Source organism: Macaca thibetana, chromosome 6 (assembly GCF_024542745.1).
Source record: "Macaca thibetana thibetana isolate TM-01 chromosome 6, ASM2454274v1, whole genome shotgun sequence".
In the NCBI taxonomy this organism is placed as follows: domain Eukaryota; kingdom Metazoa; phylum Chordata; class Mammalia; order Primates; family Cercopithecidae; genus Macaca; species Macaca thibetana.
The window spans coordinates 103,743,825-103,765,530 of NC_065583.1; the positions used below are offsets into that span (position 1 = coordinate 103,743,825).

At 39.2% G+C, this 21,706-nt stretch overlaps 1 protein-coding gene across 1 annotated transcript in view; it reads left to right on the plus strand.

Moving 5' to 3' along the window:
* The first annotated feature begins 847 nt into the window (after positions 1-847).
* TBCA (tubulin folding cofactor A) overlaps positions 848-21,706 on the plus strand; it is an 85,612-nt gene continuing 64,753 nt past the window's right edge. The window contains exon 1 of the mRNA XM_050795742.1: positions 848-1,049. Within this exon, the coding sequence (XP_050651699.1) occupies positions 892-1,049 (158 nt within the window). The 5' untranslated portion in view covers positions 848-891. The remainder of the gene's footprint in view (positions 1,050-21,706) is intronic.

Consider the following 21,706-nt stretch of genomic DNA (forward strand, 5'->3'; position numbering starts at 1 on the left):
CAAAAAAAAAAAAAAAACGAAAAGAAAAAGAAAAAGAAAAGAAAAGCAATTGTAAAAAGGGCGATTTTGTCCTGTATTCCTCAGGAGACTCTCAGGAAGGGACTGCTAGAGCTCACTGGTGATGTGCCTCATTTTATGCAACAAATATATTTTTGAACATTTAAAATAGTCAAATGTCGTTCAGCATCTACTATGCGTCAGACAATGAGCTAGGTGTTTTAACCCTTACACCTAATCTGTAAAATGGGCATTATTATTTCCATTTTGTAGACTGATCAGCTGCGAGGCTAAACAGCATAGGTATCAGTGTTGTCTAGCTATTTATTAAAGGGTGGAACCCCTAATGTAAGCCGGTTGGTCTGATCAGGAAGCCCAAGCTTTTGTGTGCCACACACATTCTTGTAAGTTAAATATTTAGGATACACTAGAGGTGATTATTTGAGGAAGTTTTATTAGTTATTTCCTTTGAAAGCCACATTATCTACAAACCTTCTTGCAGGGATTTGAGGTAAAGGGCAAGGATTTTCTTGACTGCATGCATGATGGAAGTTTATTTCATTACACATGCATCACTTCGCCCCATTTGACACCAGATAATGGCATCGAAAATACCCTTAATACATTTTTTAGGTCACTCCGTCCGTTAAGCAGATAATCCCGCAAAGCAACGTCCCAGAGAGACGTTAGTTTCCCCAAAGGCCCAGGCTGTGGAGACCGGGATAGCGTAACTTACGCCTGAACTAAAAAGGAGGGCAGTACGAGCGACAGGAGGGAACGTTCCACCAGGGGTAAGAGGGCGCGGGCAGCGGACGGCGGGTGCGGGGTACCGCCCTCCAGGAAAAAACCCGCCCCGCGGGGCGTGGCGGGGACGCCGGGCCGCGCAGCCTGCGCATGCGCCGGGTCGCCGGCCATGCCCATATAGCCACCGCCTCTGCGCGTCGCCCTCCACGGTTACCCCGGTTCTTCGCCCCTCCTTCCCGCGGCGCTCTAGGGACCATGGCCGAACCTCGCGTGAGACAGATCAAGATCAAGACCGGCGTGGTGAAGCGGTAAGGAGCCGTTAGCGGCGCCCTGCACCTCCTCTTCGTCGCCTCGTGGCGGCCTGCGAGGCTGAGCGGAGCGCAGGCCCGAGGCGGGCTCCGAACTCCAGGCCGCGCCCGAGCCCGCCGGCCTCGCACGCCGCTTCCCGTCCTCTCCACTCACTAGCCGCTCGGATTTGCGACGAGAGTCGGCGACGGGCCGGTCTCTCGGCGCCCGCTGTGGGGAGGGGGTGGGCCGCGGCCTGGGGAGGCGGGAGGGCGAGCCGGGCCCTGATGCCTTGCCTCCTGTGTGCGTGCGCCGGCGTCTCCTTGCTGAACTTGACCCGGGGAGGCGGATACCAGATGTGCTCTCAAGTGGACTTGAAAGCAGGCTCTGAAGTTTAGGGGGACGCCAAGGATCCTTGCTTCGTCAAAAAAGAGACCGTAGTGGAGCCGTGTGGCCTAACATGGCTGGCGTGACTGGCAGGCTTTGAGAACTGGGCCTGAACTTCTAGCACACTCAGCAAACTTAATGTGGCCTCACTTTCTCCAGTCAGACTCCCCGAAGAGGCTGTGAGATGCTCTTGAAATAACCTGTGAACCAGGAGTATCTGAGACAGGTATTAATTTAGAAAGTTTATTTTGCCAAGGACGTGCCCATGACACAGCCTCAGGAGGGCCTGATGACATGTGCCCAAGGCGGTTGGGGCACAGCTTGGTTTAATACATTTTAGGGAGACCTCAGATATTAATCAAAGTGTAAGATGTACCTTGGTTCCCTCCAGAAAGTCGGGACAACTGGAAGGGTGGGGGGCATCCAGGTCATAGATAAGAAACAGATGGTCGCATTCTTTTGAATCTTTGATCTGCTTTTCACTTAATACACGGTTTACATGTGAGAGGGGTGGAAGAATAGTCACTTATGCCTTAGTCTGCTAAATGAATGCGATTTTACATATACAGTAGGGCAGAGGAAGCAGATACCCAGTTGTCTCAGGTGGGTAGGGGCTGACTTTGAGTTCTGTCCTTTGCCCCATATCTGTGAAGATAAGCTATCAATTTCCAATGCCAGGGTGAAATACAACAGAACTGTTTTAGAATGAAGATCATGAGGCCCACAGGAATTTCCTTGTGGGCAAATCGTCAGGGAGGTATTTAGCTTTCTTTTTTTTTAAATCTTTGTGACTCTTATTCAGAAATAAAATGAGAGACAGGTTTGCTTGATGCAATTCCTAGCTTGACTTTTCTTTTTGGCTTAGTGATTTTTGGGGTCCTGAGATTTATTTTTCCTTTCACAAACTTATGGGTAGTGCAGTCCTGTAATTTGCTCAAATTCCTGTAAACCAAAAAAGTTTACCTGAGACAGGCCTCAATCAATTTAGAAGTTTGTTTTGCCGGGGTTAAGGATATGCCTGTGACAGCCTCAGGAGGTCCTGATGACATGTGCCCAAGGTGGTCAGGCTACAGCTTGGTTTTATACATTTTAGGGAGACGGAAGACATCAATCAATACATGTACCATGTACTTTGGTTTGATCTGGAAAGGCAGGACAACCCAAAGGGGGCTGGGGGCAGTTCCAAGTTATAGGAGGTTTTCCAATTGGCAATTGGTTGAAAGAGATTGTCTTAAGACCTGGAATCAATACAAGGGAATGTGTCTGGGTTAAAATAAAGGGGTTGTGGAGATTAAGGTTCTTATTAGGCAGATGAAGCCTCCAAGTAGCAGGCTTCAAAGAGACTAGATTTCTGATGTTTCTTATCAGACTTAAAAAGGTCCCAGACTCCTAGTTAATTTTCTCCTGGATCAGGAAAAAGACCTGGACAAGGAAGAGGATTCTCTACAGAATGCAGATTTTCCCCGTAAGAGAGATCTTTGCAGGGCCAACTCAAAATATGTAAAAGATATCTATTTTAGAGTAAAATGCTTTTATTTCTTTCAGATCCTGCTAGCTGTCCTGTGATGCCATATTAGAGTAAGGCTGGAATTTGGTGTCTTATTGCTACAAAAAGCCTTAAGATCTGTTTTAATGTTAATGCTGCTCAATTGTTCCTGAGTTCCAAAGGGAGGAAGGTATAATGAGACAAGTCTGACCCCCTCTTCCCATCATGGCCTGAATTAGTTTTTCAGGATAACTTTAGAACGCCCTTGGTTGAGAGGAGGGGTCCATTCAGACGGTTGGGGAGCTTAGAATTTTATTTTTAGTTTACACTCCTGAGTGCTGGTAGACACTTCAATGTTCATTAGAACTTTATTGTTCAGACCCAAGAGGAGCAAACTTTTTGATGAAGTATTCCAAGAGAAAAGATAAACAGACTTCTGAAGAAGCAAGTTATTCTGTTGTAGTAATGTCTACTAAAGAAACCAACTGGCTTCTTCCTGTCTGCCCACCTTTCCTTTTTTATTGGTATTTCCACCAGAGGAAGGACAAGGCAAAAGAGAGAACGAATTCATTTTTTAAGATAATGCTTCTGAGTTTTAGCACAGCATCCCACTGTACTTCCCTGGAAGCTTTATTGCCAAGGCAATAAGGAGACCGTGTGAGTAGGAGTTAAATGCACAGCCATTTCTGAAGTGAGACTGCTTGGGTTCAGATCTTAATTCTTCCCTTTATTGTATGTTGTGGAATATATTACATTGTGCTGTGCCTCTTCTACCTTATTTGTAAATAGCGCAAGGACCCAACTCATGCAGTTGTTTGCAAGAACTGCCTGCTGTACTGTTTAATACAGTATGTGGCAAATAGCAAGTGGCTAGTAAATGTTAATAATACTGTTTGGATTCCTATTTTACATATGAGAAACTGAGGTTTCATGAAGTTAAAGAAAAAAAAATTTTGTCTAAAGTCACACTACTAGTTAGTGGTAATACAAGGAAAAGGACCAAGGTTTCAAATCTACAACTTTCTTCTTTAAGCTACAGTGCTCCCGTAAAGAGTATTTTTAAAATTTGTAGTAGGAAGGGAATTGAGATGTATATTTGGAAATATAAATAATCCACCCTATCCCTCAGCTCAGAGTTCTTTTGTTCACTTTTACCAGACTTACTTGGGTTATGTCATTTTAGTCAGTATATTTGGCGGAACTATCAGGGTGTGTTGCAGAGTGCTGTAGAATGAAAGTCATGAAAAATGACTTCTAATGGTAGTTTCCCATTCATTTACTTACATGACCTTGACATTTCTCATTCCAGTGATCTCTACTAGTTTTATAAAATTACTTAGTTCAAGTAGTTATATGCTTACAATACATATTCTAGAGAAAATACTCATTGAGATTATTATAAACTAAGTTTTTGACTTTCAGAAGTTCTCAATGCTTATGTAAACTGCTTAGAAATAAATTTATCATTTTATGAAACATGGTCATAGTTTACTATTATCTCAAATTGCTTATAAATTAATGAAAATGTCTCCCATACATTTTAAAATGACTTCTGTGTTGACATTTGGGGTTATAGTTCCCCACTTATGTATTAAAATGCAATTAAAGAAAAACCCCTAAAACTTCTGTTTTAGCTGCTTTTTACTCCCATTTTGCCTTGGTATATCACCGTCTAACTCCATAAATATTGTCCCCTACAGTCTTTTTTTATTTTTCTCCTGAAAATTATTTTACTGTGACTCTTTCCATCTTCTGCCTTAGTATCCTATTTTTATTTTATTTTACTATTACTTATTTTTATTTGAGTTCTGGGATACATGTGCTGAACATGCAGTTTTGTTGCATAGGTATACATGTGCCATGGTGATTTGATGCACCTATTGACCCGTCGTCTAGGTTTTAAACCCTGCATCCTATTTTAAAAAATCTGTATTTTATGTCAGCAGAGAAAAAAATAGATGAAGCAGCAATGGCAACATATTGATAATTGTTGCAGTGAATGATCATGGGGCTTCAATATTCTTCTGTACGTAAGTTTAACATTTTTCATGATAAAAAGGATCTAAAAGATAATGCTTTTTTCCTCCTCTCTCCAAAATTAGTTTCAAAGATATCTTAATTCATGATTCAGACATGTTCTTGGTTTTGTAAAAGGGATTCAGTTCATTTTTTTTATCAATGGTTTAGAAACCTATTCTCAACACTCTTTTAAATCTGTTCTTGACACTGTTTCTGGTTAGATGTTCATTTTCCATAGCACCATTTATCTTCGGAAGTCACAACCTTTATTTGGAAGAAGAGGTTTAAAGTCATTATTCATGCCCCAGATCCTTCAATTTTCTCTCTAGAAATTGAGAGCAACTAGAAATTATATTCTAGGTATTTGTCCTAGAGTTCAGTTTGGGTAGGCTATACTAGAAAGGGTGGATTAATTTAGTTTCTAATTAGATCTGCTGGAACACTTCAGGTGACTCAGAAGTTCCTGATAGTTGGTCTGAGGAAGAAATGTGGACAGGCAGGTTGAATGTTAGGGGAATACAGAAACAGGCAATAAATAGATGATGGTATTTGGCATCAAGGAGATCCAGCCATGCGTGGAAGATGGTCATTTCAGCTGGTCATTTCAGCATGTTGGCAAAATGGCAAAGGTGACCTAATGGATAACAGCCCACATTAGAAAGTAGAAACAAGTTTCAGGGCCAGTATTTTTAGGCCCTGGGAAAATAGGCAAGAAGTTTACAGTGAGTGTCCTGTTCCTAGAGAAACTTTGTTACTTTGTACAGTAAAAGGCAAAGCATCTGATTTCTGGGAAGTGAGTTTCAAGAGAGAGAGGTTGGATTACTGGGAATAAAGAAAGAGTGTAGATACTAGGAATGGCTTAGAAGGTGAGAGTTGGACAGAATGAGGCTGAATTGGTGCTAAGTCTCTGACTCTGAGGGCTCCTTAAATATCTTCCTCCCAGCAACAAGATTTTAATAGTTTTATTGTTATTTTTAGTTGACACATACATATTTACAGGGTACCCTGTGATATTTTGTCACATGTATGCTTTTTTATTTTTCCCGAGGACTAATTCTTACTGTGAAACTAGAGAAATGTATATAATAGAGGCTAGATGGGTTATTTTATTATTATTATTTTTATTTTTTCCGAGACAGAGTCTCACTGTGTCACCCAGGCTGGATTGGAGTGGTGTGATCTCGGCTCACTGCAGCTTCTGCCTCCTGGGTTCATCCCTGCCTCAGCCTCCCAAGTAGCTGGAATTACAGGTGCCGGCCACCATGACCGGCTAATTTTTGTATTTTTTAGTAGAGACAGGGTTTTGCCATGTTGGCCAGGCTGATCTTGAACTCCTGACCTCAGGTGATCTGCCTGCTGTGGCCTCCCAAAGTGCTGGAATTACAGGTGTGAGCCACCATGCCTGGCCCTAGATGGGTTATTATACTAAGTTTCTTTGAGCAGCAGCCTTTGTTCACATGTGACTCACTGGTAGTAGGTATTAGTTGGCAGGTTTGGGTGTGTCTGGCTCTTTTTTTTTTTTTTTTTTTTTTTAAAGATTTGGATCTGTGTTATTATCAGATTGCTAGACCAGTTGATATCTGTGACAGGATCACAACTAACTAATCTGGCAGCCCTAGCAGAGAGTTACCAAATAATACTCAGTTTTTTCCACCAGCACAGAACTGTTGAACACTCTGTTTTTTTTGGGGGGAGGTGGGGAGCGGGGGGATATCTAGGTGGCATCAATTATCCCAGTTTGCCTGAGACTGAGGGGTTCCCCAGGATGTGGTTTCACTGCTAAAACTGGGAAAGTCCCAGGCAAACCGGAATGATTGCCCCTCTTCTGTAACTAGCGAACATAGCTCTGTTTTATGTGTTGTGTGATTTATTTGGAGGCTATTTGCAGGTAGTACAACTGTATGTTGTACCTTAATTTAAAACTTAAGTGCATGGTGTAAATGTGAATCATTGACAGAGTAGCTTTTGTTCTGTATTTAAATTATTAATGATTTAGAAAATAATTTTTACTAAAGTAGGAGAAAATATAGAATTGATATTTTCTAAATGTAGTATTTCAGCTAAGTGACTTATATCCACCAAAAGTTTCCAAGTGGGATTTGTGTTTACAAAAAAGTTTGTTTTTTATTAGACTTGTGGTAAATTCAAGAAATTATTCTACAAGTAAAAAACACTCATAATAATTTAACATAAAAGATTATTTAACTTTAAAGCCAACTTACTTTCAATAAAGCCTGTTAAACTAGCTCACTGGTGAGTGAATGAATTGATTAAAAATACTTTCTTAAATATATCTTTTTATAACCATTTTGGATTGGTAATGGCTTAAAATCCAATGTGAACAAAGAATGTTAGGGCATTGGAAATAGCACTGACATTGGCCCATAGTTTTCTTCTGATTAAATGAAAGTGACACCAGTAGATTAGAATGAGACTAGGACAATTCACACTGCAATTGTGTTAGTTTAACTTTAACAATCTTTTAACACTCTTGTTTAAATGTAGCTGACATACCATAATTACAAATCTACAAGCCTTGATTATAGAATTTTACATCATGAACCTGTGGGGAAATTGTATTGATTTTTTTTTTTTGTTTAATAAAGCAAGCATTGTTCCCAAACCATGGCATCTTCCCAAGTTTGTTTATATCTACATCTCTCATATACAACTGTGTATGGTGTATATGCTATGTGTAGCAGGCATGAAGACAACATAAAAGGTATGTAAAATCTCTACACTATTAGTTCAATATGTATTATACTGATATAAAAAGTGAAGAATGCAAATAACACATATACTTAAGTAGACATAAAGTTTCCCCCCATTAGCTTTAGCTGTTTATATACTTCTTATATTTAAAGCAATGATGCATAGAAGTATGGTGGACAGTATGTGGGAGAGGTTAAGAACATAGTCCTGTAAATTATTCCTGTAAGATTTGCTAGCTTTGTTTTCTTTTCTCCTCTTTTACACTGTACCCCATTGCTAAGTTCAGCCAGATGGCTACCTTCCTCCTTTGAAATTTAGCTAATTCCTTTAGGAATTTCTGTAATGTATTCAGTTCTCCAAAGTGGTGGTCAGAGGCCATGTCAAAATGGATTGCAGGTGGTCAGCTCTTCACCGCATTCTGCCAACTACTTGGCAAGTAGTCACTCTTAGGAGCAATATAGCAGGCAATCAGATGTCTCTGCAAGCTGGAAAGGGAGAAGGCTAAGGCCTCTCATCATCACAGTTTTCCCAACACAGGGTATTTTATTTTCCAGGTTGAATGTGGAGATGAAAGATCCTTTGCCCTGTGTGTGTATGGGTGTTTTGTTTTTTTCATTGTATTTTTTTGTTTGGTTGGAAATTTTGAAAATCTGTAATAAGCAAGGTTGGAAAATTTTATTAATAATGCCAGTCTAAAACTCTTAAGACAGTAAATGCTTAGATATGTGATGTATGTGATGGCTATTCTAGTATTCTACTTCCAGTAATACATTTATAAAATAACATAATAATGTTCTATTGTGATGTTGTGTCCAAATAGAACTGATTTTTTTCTCTTAGTGACTTGTCATAGGTCTAACTAATCCAAAGATCACTCATTTAGCAGCCTCATTCAGAACCTACATCTTACTGTCTTTGAATCATCTGGTGTGGTGTTGGCACATAATACTCAGTAAAAGTCTTTGCAATGAGCAGATGAAGGAATGAAATCTTCCTTTATAAGGATTTTGAACCTGATCGGATAAGCAGTAGAGAGCCACTGAATCAATTACTGTATTACAGCATAATAGTTACTGTAGTTATTTATTCTTGCAGTGAGAGTTAAACAGATGGGCTCCCAGCCTCCACTTACTACACATTATTACGTATGTGACCCTGGGAAAGTTACTTAGCCTTTAAAAGCCCCAGTTTTCTTAGCTGGAACATGGGGTTAATGAAAGTACCTTTTTTTTTTTTGTATTGTTAGGAGAATTAAATAAAGTAATCATGTAAAGCACTTAGCCCAAATGCCTGATATGTAGTCAATGTTCAATAAATGCTAACTGCTCTCATTTTTATCATTAAAGCCTATCTTCGTTCATTTGTGCTGCTATAAAAAAATACCTGAGGCTGGGTAATTTATAAATAATAGAAATTTATTGCTTATAGTTCCAGAGACTGGGAAATCCAAGATGAAGAGGCCAGCAAGTGTCTGGTGAGGGCCTGGTCTCTTGCTTCTGGGATGGTGTCCTGAACACTGTCTTCACATGGCAGAAGGCATTAAAGGGCCCAAGGCTGTGTGAAGCCTCTTTTATAAGGGCCTTCATCCCATTTACAAGAGAGGAGCCCTCATTACCTAATCACCTTCTAAAGGCCCCATCTCTTAATACTGTAGCATTGGAAATAAAGTTTCAGTGTGAATTCTGGAGGGATACAAACATTCAAACCATAGCAGCAGCAGCATCTTTGTTACTTTTCTGTAGATTATCAACAGTGTGGATGAGGACTTAAGGATGAATGGTTACTGATCCCCAGGAGAGACCGTGGAACTTGCTTTAGTTTAAATTGTGATAAAACCTTGTGTTTTAGTTGCTTGTTCTGTTCACTGATTGTCTGTGGAGGGAGAAAGGAAGAGTATGAACCTTGTGTTTTTGAGTAATTTCTAAGACTTTGTAATGATCTTTTTGTGATCATTGCTGAGGCAGTGATTCCCTACCCCCAAGGCCCAGCAAAAAAAAATCTTCAGTTTATATCAATTATTTGTACTTTTAATGCTTAAAAAACACTGTATCTGTATCATTAGTACAATGTGACAAGGCCAGTTTTGCTTTTTTATTGGACTATCATTAAGTTTATTGTAGGGAAGAGTAGTCAAGTGAGTTTTGCAGAAACTCAATCTATAAATGATTCACACAATGATTACAAGACATTGTTACAATTCTAGTGCTGGATTATAGTTATTTCCAAATCCTCCTTAATGTTTTTTAACTGAGTTCTCTGTTTGTTGTTGTTGAGATCCTTTCACTTCCACAAGTATGTTATGGAGCTCTGTGTGTGTGTGCGTGTGTATTCTAACCCAGGGTTTATTTGTCTATAAAGGACATTGGAGCAAGTAGGCATCAGCTTTTTCATTAAATGTTCCTCAGCTTCTGAATAATACTAATGTCATGATTTTAATAAGTCATTTGTTGCCTGAAATACGTTTGTACTCTATGAAATTTTTGAAGACCTACAAGTCTGCAGAAGTGTATTTGAACTTACATTACTAGTATAGTATTATAATTTTGATCTCCAAATCTGCAATGTTAAGTTCTGAAGACACTGCACTATATCAAAGTATACAAAGATTTTCTTAAGGCCAGAAAGTTCTTCACATCTTTTCAAAGGGATGATGTCTAATAATATCATTGCTTTTCACAGAATTGTTTTTCAACAAATAGACACTTAATAGATATTTGTCAATTGAGTTAAGGACTGGAGGAAACCAGAAAAGGGTTTATGAGGGGGAAACACATCAGGAGACTGGAAATAAAAGTTTGCTTTATAAATGAAAGTGAGAGACTTAGAAATGGAGAAAGAAAAGAGAAACAACCTCTCAAGTAATAACCACCCTCAAATAATTAGACATTTTTCAGGATAGTATTTTTATTTTATTGGAGATATAAAATATACGAAAATATATCAAGGATTTGTTTAAAAGCAACAATTTTACATTTTTTAAACTAGGAAGAGACTAGTCTATTGTGGAAAATTTAAAAATTATTACAGTTCTATCAAAAAGTTTTTGTAGTTTACCTAGAATTAACTAGAATAGACTCTTTAATTCTAGTTTAATAGAGGGGTGTGTGTTTGTGTGTTTAACTGCCTGATAAGTTACATAGACTAATCCATTCCAGGTTATTATTATTATTATTTTATAACTTAAGAAAAATAGTAGGAACATAGGTATGTTGAAATCTCATGGGGATTAGGTGGTATTTCAGGGAAACAAAATAGCAAAGGTTTTGTCCCAGTCCTTAAGGAATTTGTACATTGTTAAGTTATGCAGTATACATGTAAATGAGGATTTATTCCTAGAACTTCAAGTATGAGTGCACTAATGTATTTTTTCATTCTCATTTTAATGGGTATTTAGTTTAGTTTTCTTTTTTTTTATTATTTTTTTGGCCCTAGTTTTTCCCTTGTACAAATGGTGCTACAATGTACATTGTTATGTATGGCTCTTAGAAGACATATGTAATGTTGAGCGTAAGGCAGAACTTCTCAAAGAATGGAAGACATATGTAATGTTGAGCGTAAGGCAGAACTTCTCAAAGAATGGATTTCAGGTGTGTGGAAGTGTATCTCTTCTCAGCTATAAGGATGGCCAGGTGTGACCAAGAGCAGCCATGAGATACATGGGGGAGTAGTCATTCAGACAGAAGAAAGAGCAAATTCAAAGACTTGAAAAAGGGAAAGATTGGCCTGTTTGAGGAGCAGCAACCAAGTGAAGGAGGGGAAAAGGGGTAGGAGATTCAGAAAAGTAGGAGGGAGCGGGTACAGGTCTTAGAAGGACTTCATGTAAGGACTTGGGCTTCAGATGTCATCATCTCTATGAGAGTTTCCTGGCTATGTCCAAAGTTAGTGCTCCCTTTTCTGTGTTACCAGAGAACTTTGTAGTTTTCACTATGATAGTACTAAAAATACATTAAGCTATTGGTTCTATTTAGTAGGCTGGTAGCTTCCAAAGTATGGCCTAGGAACCCCTTGGGGTCCCTAACACCCATTCAGGGGTTCTGCAAAATAGAAATTGTTTTTATAGTAACTAAGACATTATTTGCCCTTTTCACTTTCATTTGCTCACGATTGTACAGTGGAGTTTTTCAGGGACTATGTGATGTTTGATACTGCAACAGATTGAATGTAGAAGCAGATACGCGAATCCACTTGCTTCTATTTCAGACATAAAGATCTGCAAATATGTAAATAGTGCCCTTTTCCTGTTTTTTTATTGTTTTGTTTTGGAATATAAGATAATTTTTCACAAAATAGGTTATTTTTGGTAACATTGTAGTACATTAATTTTGTTATTTTAAGTAAGTTAACATTTAAAATTTTCTAACTTTAAAAACAAATATTTAAAAAATTTCTGTTTTTAATTTCTAATACAGTAAATATTAATAGAGGTAATTCACATAAACAAAGCTCCTTGGGTAGAGTCCAGATTCAGATCACATCAGGCAAGATGTTTTCTTGTTTGGAATGGAGAATTTAAATTGGGATGGCTAGCAATGACTTTTGAGTTTTGTGGAAAAAGGAGACAGAGTTTTGAGTTGTTTTTGGTTAATTCTAACAGAAGATAAGAAAGCACTGTAATACTCTATATTATTGGTGAATAAAGTGTTTCACATATGTATTTTATTATTGGCTGGGATTTAATCCTTCAAGTGCTAAAAGTATTTTTAAAGATACCTTTAAGAAAAAATTTCCCCAAATATATACTTGCTTCATCGAATTACATTGAAATTTTCTATAAATTAGTTTTTTTTTTTTCTGAATATTGCTGTAAACTTTTTAAAGATAGATAAACAGAGTTAAAAATAAAGATGGGAGATTTAAGTGTGCTTTAAGGAATGAGTCCAAGTTAGTTACCCCAACAGTATTTTCTTTCTTTGGATACTGGTTGTATAGAATTGAATTAATCTTAATCCTTGGTTTATGCCACATACTCATTATTGGTCCATGCATGGCCCTCATTTGTTTGCTGTATGCCTGTATTTATTACTTTCAAGTAGTGTGTTAATAACGTGAGCCCATCACCTAACACAAGAAGTAAAACAGTGATAATAACATCTGATTTTGTGCTATTCCCCCACCTGATGTAACTACTATTTTTAATCTTGTGTTTATTATTACCTTACTTTTTAAAATATAATTTTTTTGTGTGTTACTAAAAACGTGCTATTTACTTTTAGTTATTTTTTACTTTGTAAGAAGGGCATTTTCTGGGACTTACCATTTTTCACCTATGTTGGTAGGATTCAGCCCTAAATTTTTGCTCATAGGTACAGTACATTTTTTTTTATTGTTGTGTAATATTCCATTGTTTGATAATACCACAATTTATCCATTCCTCTTATTGATTAGTGTTTGGAATGTTTCACTTATTAACTGTGTTTCCATGTACATTCTTTTTTTTTTTTTTTTTTTTTTTTTTTTTTTGAGACGGAGTCTCGCTCTGTCACCCAGGCTGGAGTGCAGTGGCCGGATCTCAGCTCACTGCAAGCTCCGCCTCCCGGGTTCACGCCATTCTCCTGCCTCAGCCTCCCGAGTAGCTGGGACTACAGGCGCCTGCCACCTCGCCCGGCTAAGTTTTTGTATTTTTAGTAGAGACGGGGTTTCACTGTGTTACCCAGGATGGTCTCGATCTCCTGACCTCGTGATCCGCCCGTCTCATGGCTCCGTTAATTAAGTCTGAGGGTTTTTCTTGGGTATATACCCAGGAATGAAATCGTTTGGTCATAAGTATGAATATTCTACTTGTAAGATGCATGTCTTAGTTCAAGCTGCCCTAACAACATACCATAGACTGGGTGACTTATAAATGACAGAATTTATTTCTCAAAGTTCTGGAGGCTGGAAGTCTGAGACTTAGGGTGCTAGCATGGTCATATTCTGGTGAAGGCTGTCTTTGGGTTGAGGACTACTGTCTTCTCATTGTATCCTTGAGTGGTGGAAAGAGATCTGGAGAGCTCTCTGAGGTCTCTTTTAGAAGGGCACTAATCTCATTCATGAGGGCTCCACCCTCTTGATTTCATTACCTCCCAAAGACCCCATCTCCTAATAGCGTTACATTAAACGTTAAGATATATGAACTGGGGTGTGGGAGTTGGGAGGAAGGGATGGGCACATAAACATGTAATCCCTTGCAGTGCCAAACTTCCAAAGGGATTGTACCCTTTTATGTTCCCAACTGCATTATGTGAGAGTTCCTTTCATTAATCCACATCCTCTCCAAGGCTTGATAAACTTCTTAATTTTACTCCATTATACTGTCTTTCTTTAGGTTTGCATTTTGGAAAAAAATTGTTTTGCTTATCTTTTTAAACAAGCATCTCCAAGATAAAAAGCGAAAGAAAAAGAGAGGGTGTGAGGCTCCCGACCCACACTCACTCACTTAATCATCTTCTTCTGCCTTGTTTAGAATGATGTACATATATACCTTAGACAACCCAGAGTTTTTCCCTGGTGGAGAGGGGAGTCTTTCAACCCTACCTGTTTCCAGGACTGTGCACTTAGTGAAGGGTGTCTGGAGAGTGAGGGGAGGCCTATAGATAGTGGTTTGTATACTGTGTCCTGAAAACCCTCTTGGTGCTCTGTTTTTCAGGAGCTGAAACCAAGGAATGCCAATAATAATACTTTTTAAGTGGTTCTTTTCATTATTGTTAATTAGACTTATGGTACCTTGACTTCTTAAGTTTGGCATAGCATTTCTAAAGAAAGATTGAATTATTTGTTGTTAATGTTGTTCAGTTTTTAACCTAATACCATGTGGTTTATAATTGTGAATGCCATAGATTTAAAAATCTGGCAGATTATACCCCTAATCTTCTCTGCTTGTCCCCAGCACTACTGCCACAATTAAAAAGTACTATTTTCTTAAAAAAGAAAATAAATAGACCTTACAATTGATATTTTTATTTTCTACATATTAATCTTTTTAAAGTATGCTAGCTTTTTTAGTATTACATTAAGTAGAAGTGGTCTCAGGAGACAACTTTGTCTTTTATTTTAGTTTATAAATAGAATAATTCTAATACATTTCTTTTAAATGGGCAATATGGTATATAGTATTTGGTGATGACTGTCTTCATTGCAAACATCTAGTGAACACTCTGGCTACTTCCACAGTAATTTTTATTTTCTTGATAACTACCTGTATTTTCATTTCAGTATCTGCTGTCCTTCCCCACATGCATATAGCCTGTGTTCTTTGAAGGAAAGTGCATCACCTACAGCAGCTTTGGGGGCCTATCAGACTTATTAAAGGCATTCAATTTTCCTGCCCACAGAAACTGATTCTGCTTGGTCATGTGATTTAGGATAATATAAACAGGATACATTTCAGAACTCTTGCTTAGAATTCTGGGACAGAAGTATTAACCTTTCCCGTGTAACTCTGATTGCGGCTGTGGTCTTCTTTTAGCACTAGGGCATCTGGCCTTGGGAGGTAGCTTGTATTATAAATAGCAGAGTGAAGAGACAAAAAGAAAGTTATTGATGGAAACATCTTGTTGGACGACTGGATCAGCCAACCTTCAAGCAGGTCCTCCCTGCATTTTAGTTACACTAGCCAAAGGGGAAAAAAAAGTGATTAAATTCCCTGAATTGAAAATGTGTTACTTGTAGTAGAGTATTAATTGAAATAATTACTCAAATTCCTGATTTATGAATACCTATGTATAACGTAAAGAGTGATTTTTCCTTACTAAACTGGCTAGGGATTTACTTCCTTCCCTCCTATCTCTTCTTTTGTAAATTCTGCTGTTGCCTTAGGTTCAGCTTTGGCCTTTCAGTTTCCCTCCATTTCAGTGTCCTATTGAGGTCTGATCCTCTGTATTAGAAGTAGGAAAGATAATCAAATTGCTGTCTTTTCTTCAGCCTTCCCCCTCTTCTCTCAACTCTTGTCCAGTTCAGTGCTGTTGTCTGATTAAGGAGGATAAAAGGGAGAAGGAAAAAAAAAAAAGGCAGATAAACCTATCTTGCCTTGGAATCCCAACCATTTATTCTCAAACTCTGACATTGCTTCTGTTCTAGTTCCTCATCTTAGCTCCTAGGAGGTAGAAGAGTCACCACTTCAATGGCAAGGACTGTAATGAATTAGAAGGCTTTCTTGGCATCTAAGTTGGAATTCTGAATTTTTACTTGTTATGCATACTTATATTGTATAAGTATACATACTTATACAAAGTATACCTAGTATTCTGTGAATCATGTTTCATGCCCATTGAAACACATTAAATAGACTTTTGTGGGATGCTTCTGAAGTTTAACACCAAGTGTAACATTTTTCCTATGGAAAATGCCTACTGAGATGCCTAAACACCTCACATTAATAGGCATCTTTGCAGTATAACCGAGTCTTTAATTGGAAAATGCTTGGATTATATTGTGTAATAACTTGATTTTATGCTTACTTTAAATTTTTTGTCTCTTGCTTCGATGTGTAAACCAAAATAAAATTCAAACGCCTCCCACAACCATCTGAATGGACTCCCTCCTCAGCCAGGGCACTCTAAAATGTAACCTGAAACATTGGGTCAGACCACGATGGGAATTAGAGGTCGGACATACCTCATTATATCCCTCCAGCATTAACATCAACATAGACCTTAAATCTGATAAGAAACAATTACAATCTATTTTCTCTGAAGTCTGCTACCTGGAGGCTTCATCTGCATGATAAAACCTTGATCTCCACAACCCTTATCTTAACCCAGATGTTCCTTCCTACAATAATAACTCTTTCAACCAATTACCAGTCAGAATATGTTTAAATCTACCTATGACCTGGAAGCACCCCCACTCTTTGATTTGTCCTGCCCTTCCAGATCAAACCAGTGTAAATCTTAACATGTATTGATTGATATATTGTTGTTACAGTAGGTAGCTATAGCCAGGCATTAGCTGGGCAGGAAAGGGCTTCCTACCTACCCACCCACCAGGAGTGTCAGGTGACCATCAGGTGATGGTTCCCCAGTTATCACACTGCCTCTCTAAAAATGACAATTGTCAGTTGGTGCCAGGGAGAAGCAATTTCCTGATGGCCCCCAGTTGTCACACTAAAGTGATAATTGATCACAGGCAAGTAAAACTCCAGAAAAGGAGTTGTGCAGCCAAAAAAAAAAAAAAAGAAAATTAGATCTCAACCAAATTTTGGGACATCAGGGATTCTCTGAAGAGGGCGGTTCCTAGGCCTCAGCCAATTGTCCTATTGGTTTAAACCATAAAGATAGCCCAAGCTGGTACCAAGCACCGATAGATTTCTCAAAGATCAGGGCCACCTCCACTCAGAATCCCTCTGTGGTTACCAAATGTGAACCCAAAATATCTGAGACAAGTCTTAGTCAATTTGGAAAGTTTATTTTGCCAAGGATAAGGATGTGCCCGTGACACAGCCTCAGGAGGTCCTGATGACATGTGCCCAAGGTGGCTGGGGTACAGTTTGCTTTTATGTATTTTAGAGAGATACAATGTCAGGGGTAGAAGGTATCTGAGTCTCATGGCACCAAATATGTTAGGGGTGGCAAATCTGTACGGGTCTGCAGCAACCTCAGTTCTTGCCTCCTCAGAAGAAAGAATTCGACTGAAGGGCATACGGTAGAAAAAGAGAATGAGGCAAGTTTCAGATCAGGCAGGGAGCAGCAATTTCCCAAACAGATAACAATGCTTAAAATTGGTAATCAGTCTCCAGTAAAATGTTAGGAATTGAGCGATTGAACCCACGCATGTACATTAAGAGACAAAATGGCAGAGTATGACCTTCCGGGGGCATTCCACCAGAAAAAGGAAGAATGCCTCAGGCAGGCATACATACAATTTCTTAAACACACTGTGCATGCTCACCTCCCAAGTGTAGGGAGAGTACTACACATGCAGGCAGCCCACACTAAGGGAAGAGTCATGGGAAAAGGGGCACAAGACCCTGGAAGGATGCCAAGATATAAAACCCCAAGTCAAAAGGTCAAACGCCACACTTGTACTTTAGGTCACCCTCTTAGGTCTCTTCCAAGTGTACTTTCCTTTCCTGCTCTAAAGCTTTTTAATAGACTTCTACACCTGATCTGAAACTTGACTTATTCTCTTTTTCTACTGTATGCCCCTCAGTCAAATTCTTTCTTCTGAGGAGGCAAGAATTGAGGTTGCTGCAGACCCATACAGATTTGCCACCCCTAACATATTTGGTGCCATAAGACTCAGATACCTTCTACCCTGACATTATATCTCTAAAATACATAAAAGCAAACTGTACCCCAGCCACCTTGGGCACATGTCATCAGGACCTCCTGAGGCTGTGTCACGGGCACATCCTTATCCTTGGCAAAGTAAACTTTCCAAATTGACTGAGACTTGTCTTAGATATTTTTGGTTCCTATTTTGAGTAGAGGTGGCCATGACCTTTGATAAATCTATCAGTGCTTGTTACCAGCTTGGGCTACCTTTGTGGCTCAAACCAATAGGACAATTGACTGAGGCCTAGGAACCGCCCCCTCCAAAGAATCCCTGATGGCCCAAAAATTGGTTGAAATGTAAAGGTTTTTTTTTTTTTTTTCCCCCCTGTACAACTCCTTCTCTGGAATTTTGCTTGCTTCCAACAAGGAAGGCAAGTTTTCCTGCTTTCATGGTGATGGAAAGCAGGTAACTAACTGCTTTCTGAAGTTTCAGCTCACTTCTAACAGGAAAGGCAAGCTTGAGTTTTTTTTCCTGCCTCTAGGATGGTAGAGAGCAGTCTTTAGTTGGGGTCCCACTCCAATGCAAGTAACTGAATTGGGGTTTTTTTCTTGGCTAAAGTTAAGATGAACAACCAGCTGGCCTTAATTCTGCTTACCATTAGAGCACTCTGTAATCATATTGTTGGATTTGTTGTTGTTCTGGTCTTTGTCCCATCAGATTTGACCAGCTGTACCTGACTTGGTCACATCTGAATGAGAATTCCAGATTATGGGGAATAAAGCCTCTGAATTGGCTAAAATTCCTCACACTTGCAAAAAGAAAACCAAACACTTGGTTTCTTTATTTGTTTCCTGTCTTAAAAAAACAATTGTTGTTTCATTACTTTTCTTACACTCTATTGCTCCTTACCCCTTTTGCCATCTTTGGTACCAAGAAAAGATCTAGAGAAGGCTTTTAATGACTTGAACTCTTAAAAAACTCACAACAAAGGTGCATTCACCTGTTTTTGGGGTGTTCTGTTTGCTTTGTGGAGTTTCAAGCGTCATGGGCAGACTCTTCTTAGGTCTAAAGCTCTGCTTTCCCATATTGCATTACCTGATCTCTTTGGCTTTTAGGGGTACCAGAGATTACCCTATACTGTGAAAGGATTTGACCTTGGTGTGTGTAGTGGTGCATGAGAACTACAAAGTTAAAGATGGCCGAGGACAATTTGTAGGGATTAGTCCAACTGTTGTTTTTTTTTCCCTCCTAAGAAGTTGTTCTTTAGGATCCTAACGCTAGTTCTGGCAAGATTCTTTAGAAGATTCTGAAGAGTCTTCTCTATTGCCTTTCCTCCCAAAATTAATCTCCATTGGCTTGGCTGCACATTTGTGTGAGAAACTGAAAAGTCATTTTCATAGATAAATGAGAGATTGAGTTTCCTCTGCTTTGAAGATAAAGGTCATTGTGCTCCTCCCAGCCAGAAGGTGCCCCTGAGTGACCAGGGCCTAATGGGAATGTCTGGGGGGTTGAACCCTTATGACTTGTGCAGCAGCCCTACAGGGAACTCCCAACACAATTTAAAAAGGCTTGTCCAGGAAACGCATATAGGAGCTGGCCACTCTGCACTTTGAGCCCTCTGGAATGTGCTAGACTTCTGGAGAGAAAAATGGAGACACGTAAAAGGGTGGAAATAACTCCATGGTGACACACTGTTGAGTCCTCCCCACAGTCAGCACACTTGGACCCACTACACAAAATCCTAGGCCACAGTCTCATTCCTCCTTTTAAAAAAATAATGTGGGAAACAAATCATCTAATAATGAGGAAAAACAAGGAGAATGAACCCCCTTGGGCACCCCATTTTGTTTGTTTGTTTTTGAGATGGAGTTTTGCTCTTGTTGCCCAGGCTGGAGTGTGATGGCGCGATCACTGCTCACCGCAGCCTCTGCCTCCCGGGTTCAAGCTATTCTCCTGCCTCAGCCTCCCGAGTAGCTGGGATTACAGGCATGTGCCACCACTGCCAGCTAATTGTGTATTTTTAGTAGAGACGGGGTTTCTGCATGTTCGTCAGGCTAGTCTCAAACTCCGAACCTCAGGTGATCCGCCCGCCTTTGCCTCCCAAAGTGCTGGGATTATAGGCGGGAGCCCCTGTGCCCGGCCCCTATTTGGTTTTATTATGCCTCTACTTGCAGATGGTTTATAAATGGAAGGGCATGCCAGGTTTTCTCATATTCCAACTGGTTACATATTAGGTCTGTTCTTGTGCACATTTTATTATTTTTAATTTTTATTTATTTTTTGAGATGGAATCTCACTCTGTGCTCAGGCTGGAGTGCAGTGGCACGATCTTGGCTCACTGCAACCTCCGCCTTCCAAGTTCAAGCAATTCTCCTGCCTCAGCCCTCCTGAGTAGCTGGGATTACAGGGGCGCACCACCACACACGGCTAATTTTTGTATTTTTATTAGAGACAGGGTTTCACCATGTGGTCAGGCTGGTCTTGAACTCTTGATCTTGTGATCCGCTTGCCTCCACTTCCCAAAGTGCTGGGATTACAGGTGTGAGCCACCGCACCTGGCCTCTTGTGCACATTGTAAACTGATAGGCAAATTATATCGAGGAAAAGTCAGATCCCAAAGGTTAACCTGTAACTATAAAATTCCTAAGTTCTCTATCTTTCTGCTTTCTTTCCTGCCTGGTTTAAGTCTGCTGTTACTTTTCTACTGAGATAAAATCCACTGTATGAATCCAACCATTTCTTTTTATTGTTTTTGCAAACCAGTGAGTTTGTATTACTATCTATCTCATGGCTAGAGTTCTGAAGTAAAAGCTGTAGATCTTTTTTTTTTATGAGTACGTGTGTGTTTATGTATAGCTACATGTATTTTGTTATGTGTTTTTCTGGTTACAAGGTACCAAATTTGGCTTAAAGAGTACTCATAAATGAAATAATAATCCCAAATACTTTTTCAGTTCACATGACTGAAGTAAAATATTTAATAACCTAGCTTTAAAATTATTGGTAAAATAATACTAGAAATACCTTAAGAATTGTTAGCATACATTTTTGTTTGCATTTATTGATCAAACAATTTCATCCTTATCCCTGCCAAATACTTTAAGGTGTCAAAATTGGGTATAAGGGTTATAAAAATTAAACCCAGCCAAAACCAGAATGATCTTTGTTTGTGTAATTTTTAATAAGACATTAATATTATTGGTTTAACGAAAACAGCTAAATCTTGAATTACTGGTAAACAACCGTGTATTTAATCTTAAGGTTCTTAATTAGGTAATCACCCAAAATTCACAGGATATAAAAATGGTTGACTGAAGGGGTGGCCTACCCCTCCACACCTGTGGGCGTTTCTCATTAGGTGGAACGAGAGACTTGAGAAAAGAAATGAGACACAGAGACAAAGTATAGAGAAAGAAAAAGTGGGCTGAGGGGAACGGCGCTCAGCATACAGAGGACCCATGCCAGCACCGGTCTCTGAGTTCCCTTAGTTTTATTGATAATTATCTTTACCATCTTAAAGAAAAGGAAGTGGCAGGATAATAGGATCATTATAGGGAGAAAGTCAGCAGTAAGACATGAATAAAGTTCTCTGTGACATGAATAAGTTTAAGGAAAAGTGCTGTGCCTTGATATGCATATGCAAACATCTCCATAAACCTTTTTAGTGCATAAAGAGCAGCATTGCTCTAGCAAGTCCCGCCTTTCACCCTAAGGCTGTTTTTTCCTTTCTCAGTAAACAGAACGTACAATGGAGTTTTATACCCAGATGTTCCATTGCCCGGGGACGGGCAGGAGACAGATGCTTTTCTCTATCTCAACTGCCAACAACCGCCGAGAGGCCTTCTTTCCTCTAGTACTAGTCCTCCTCAGCACAGACCCTTCACG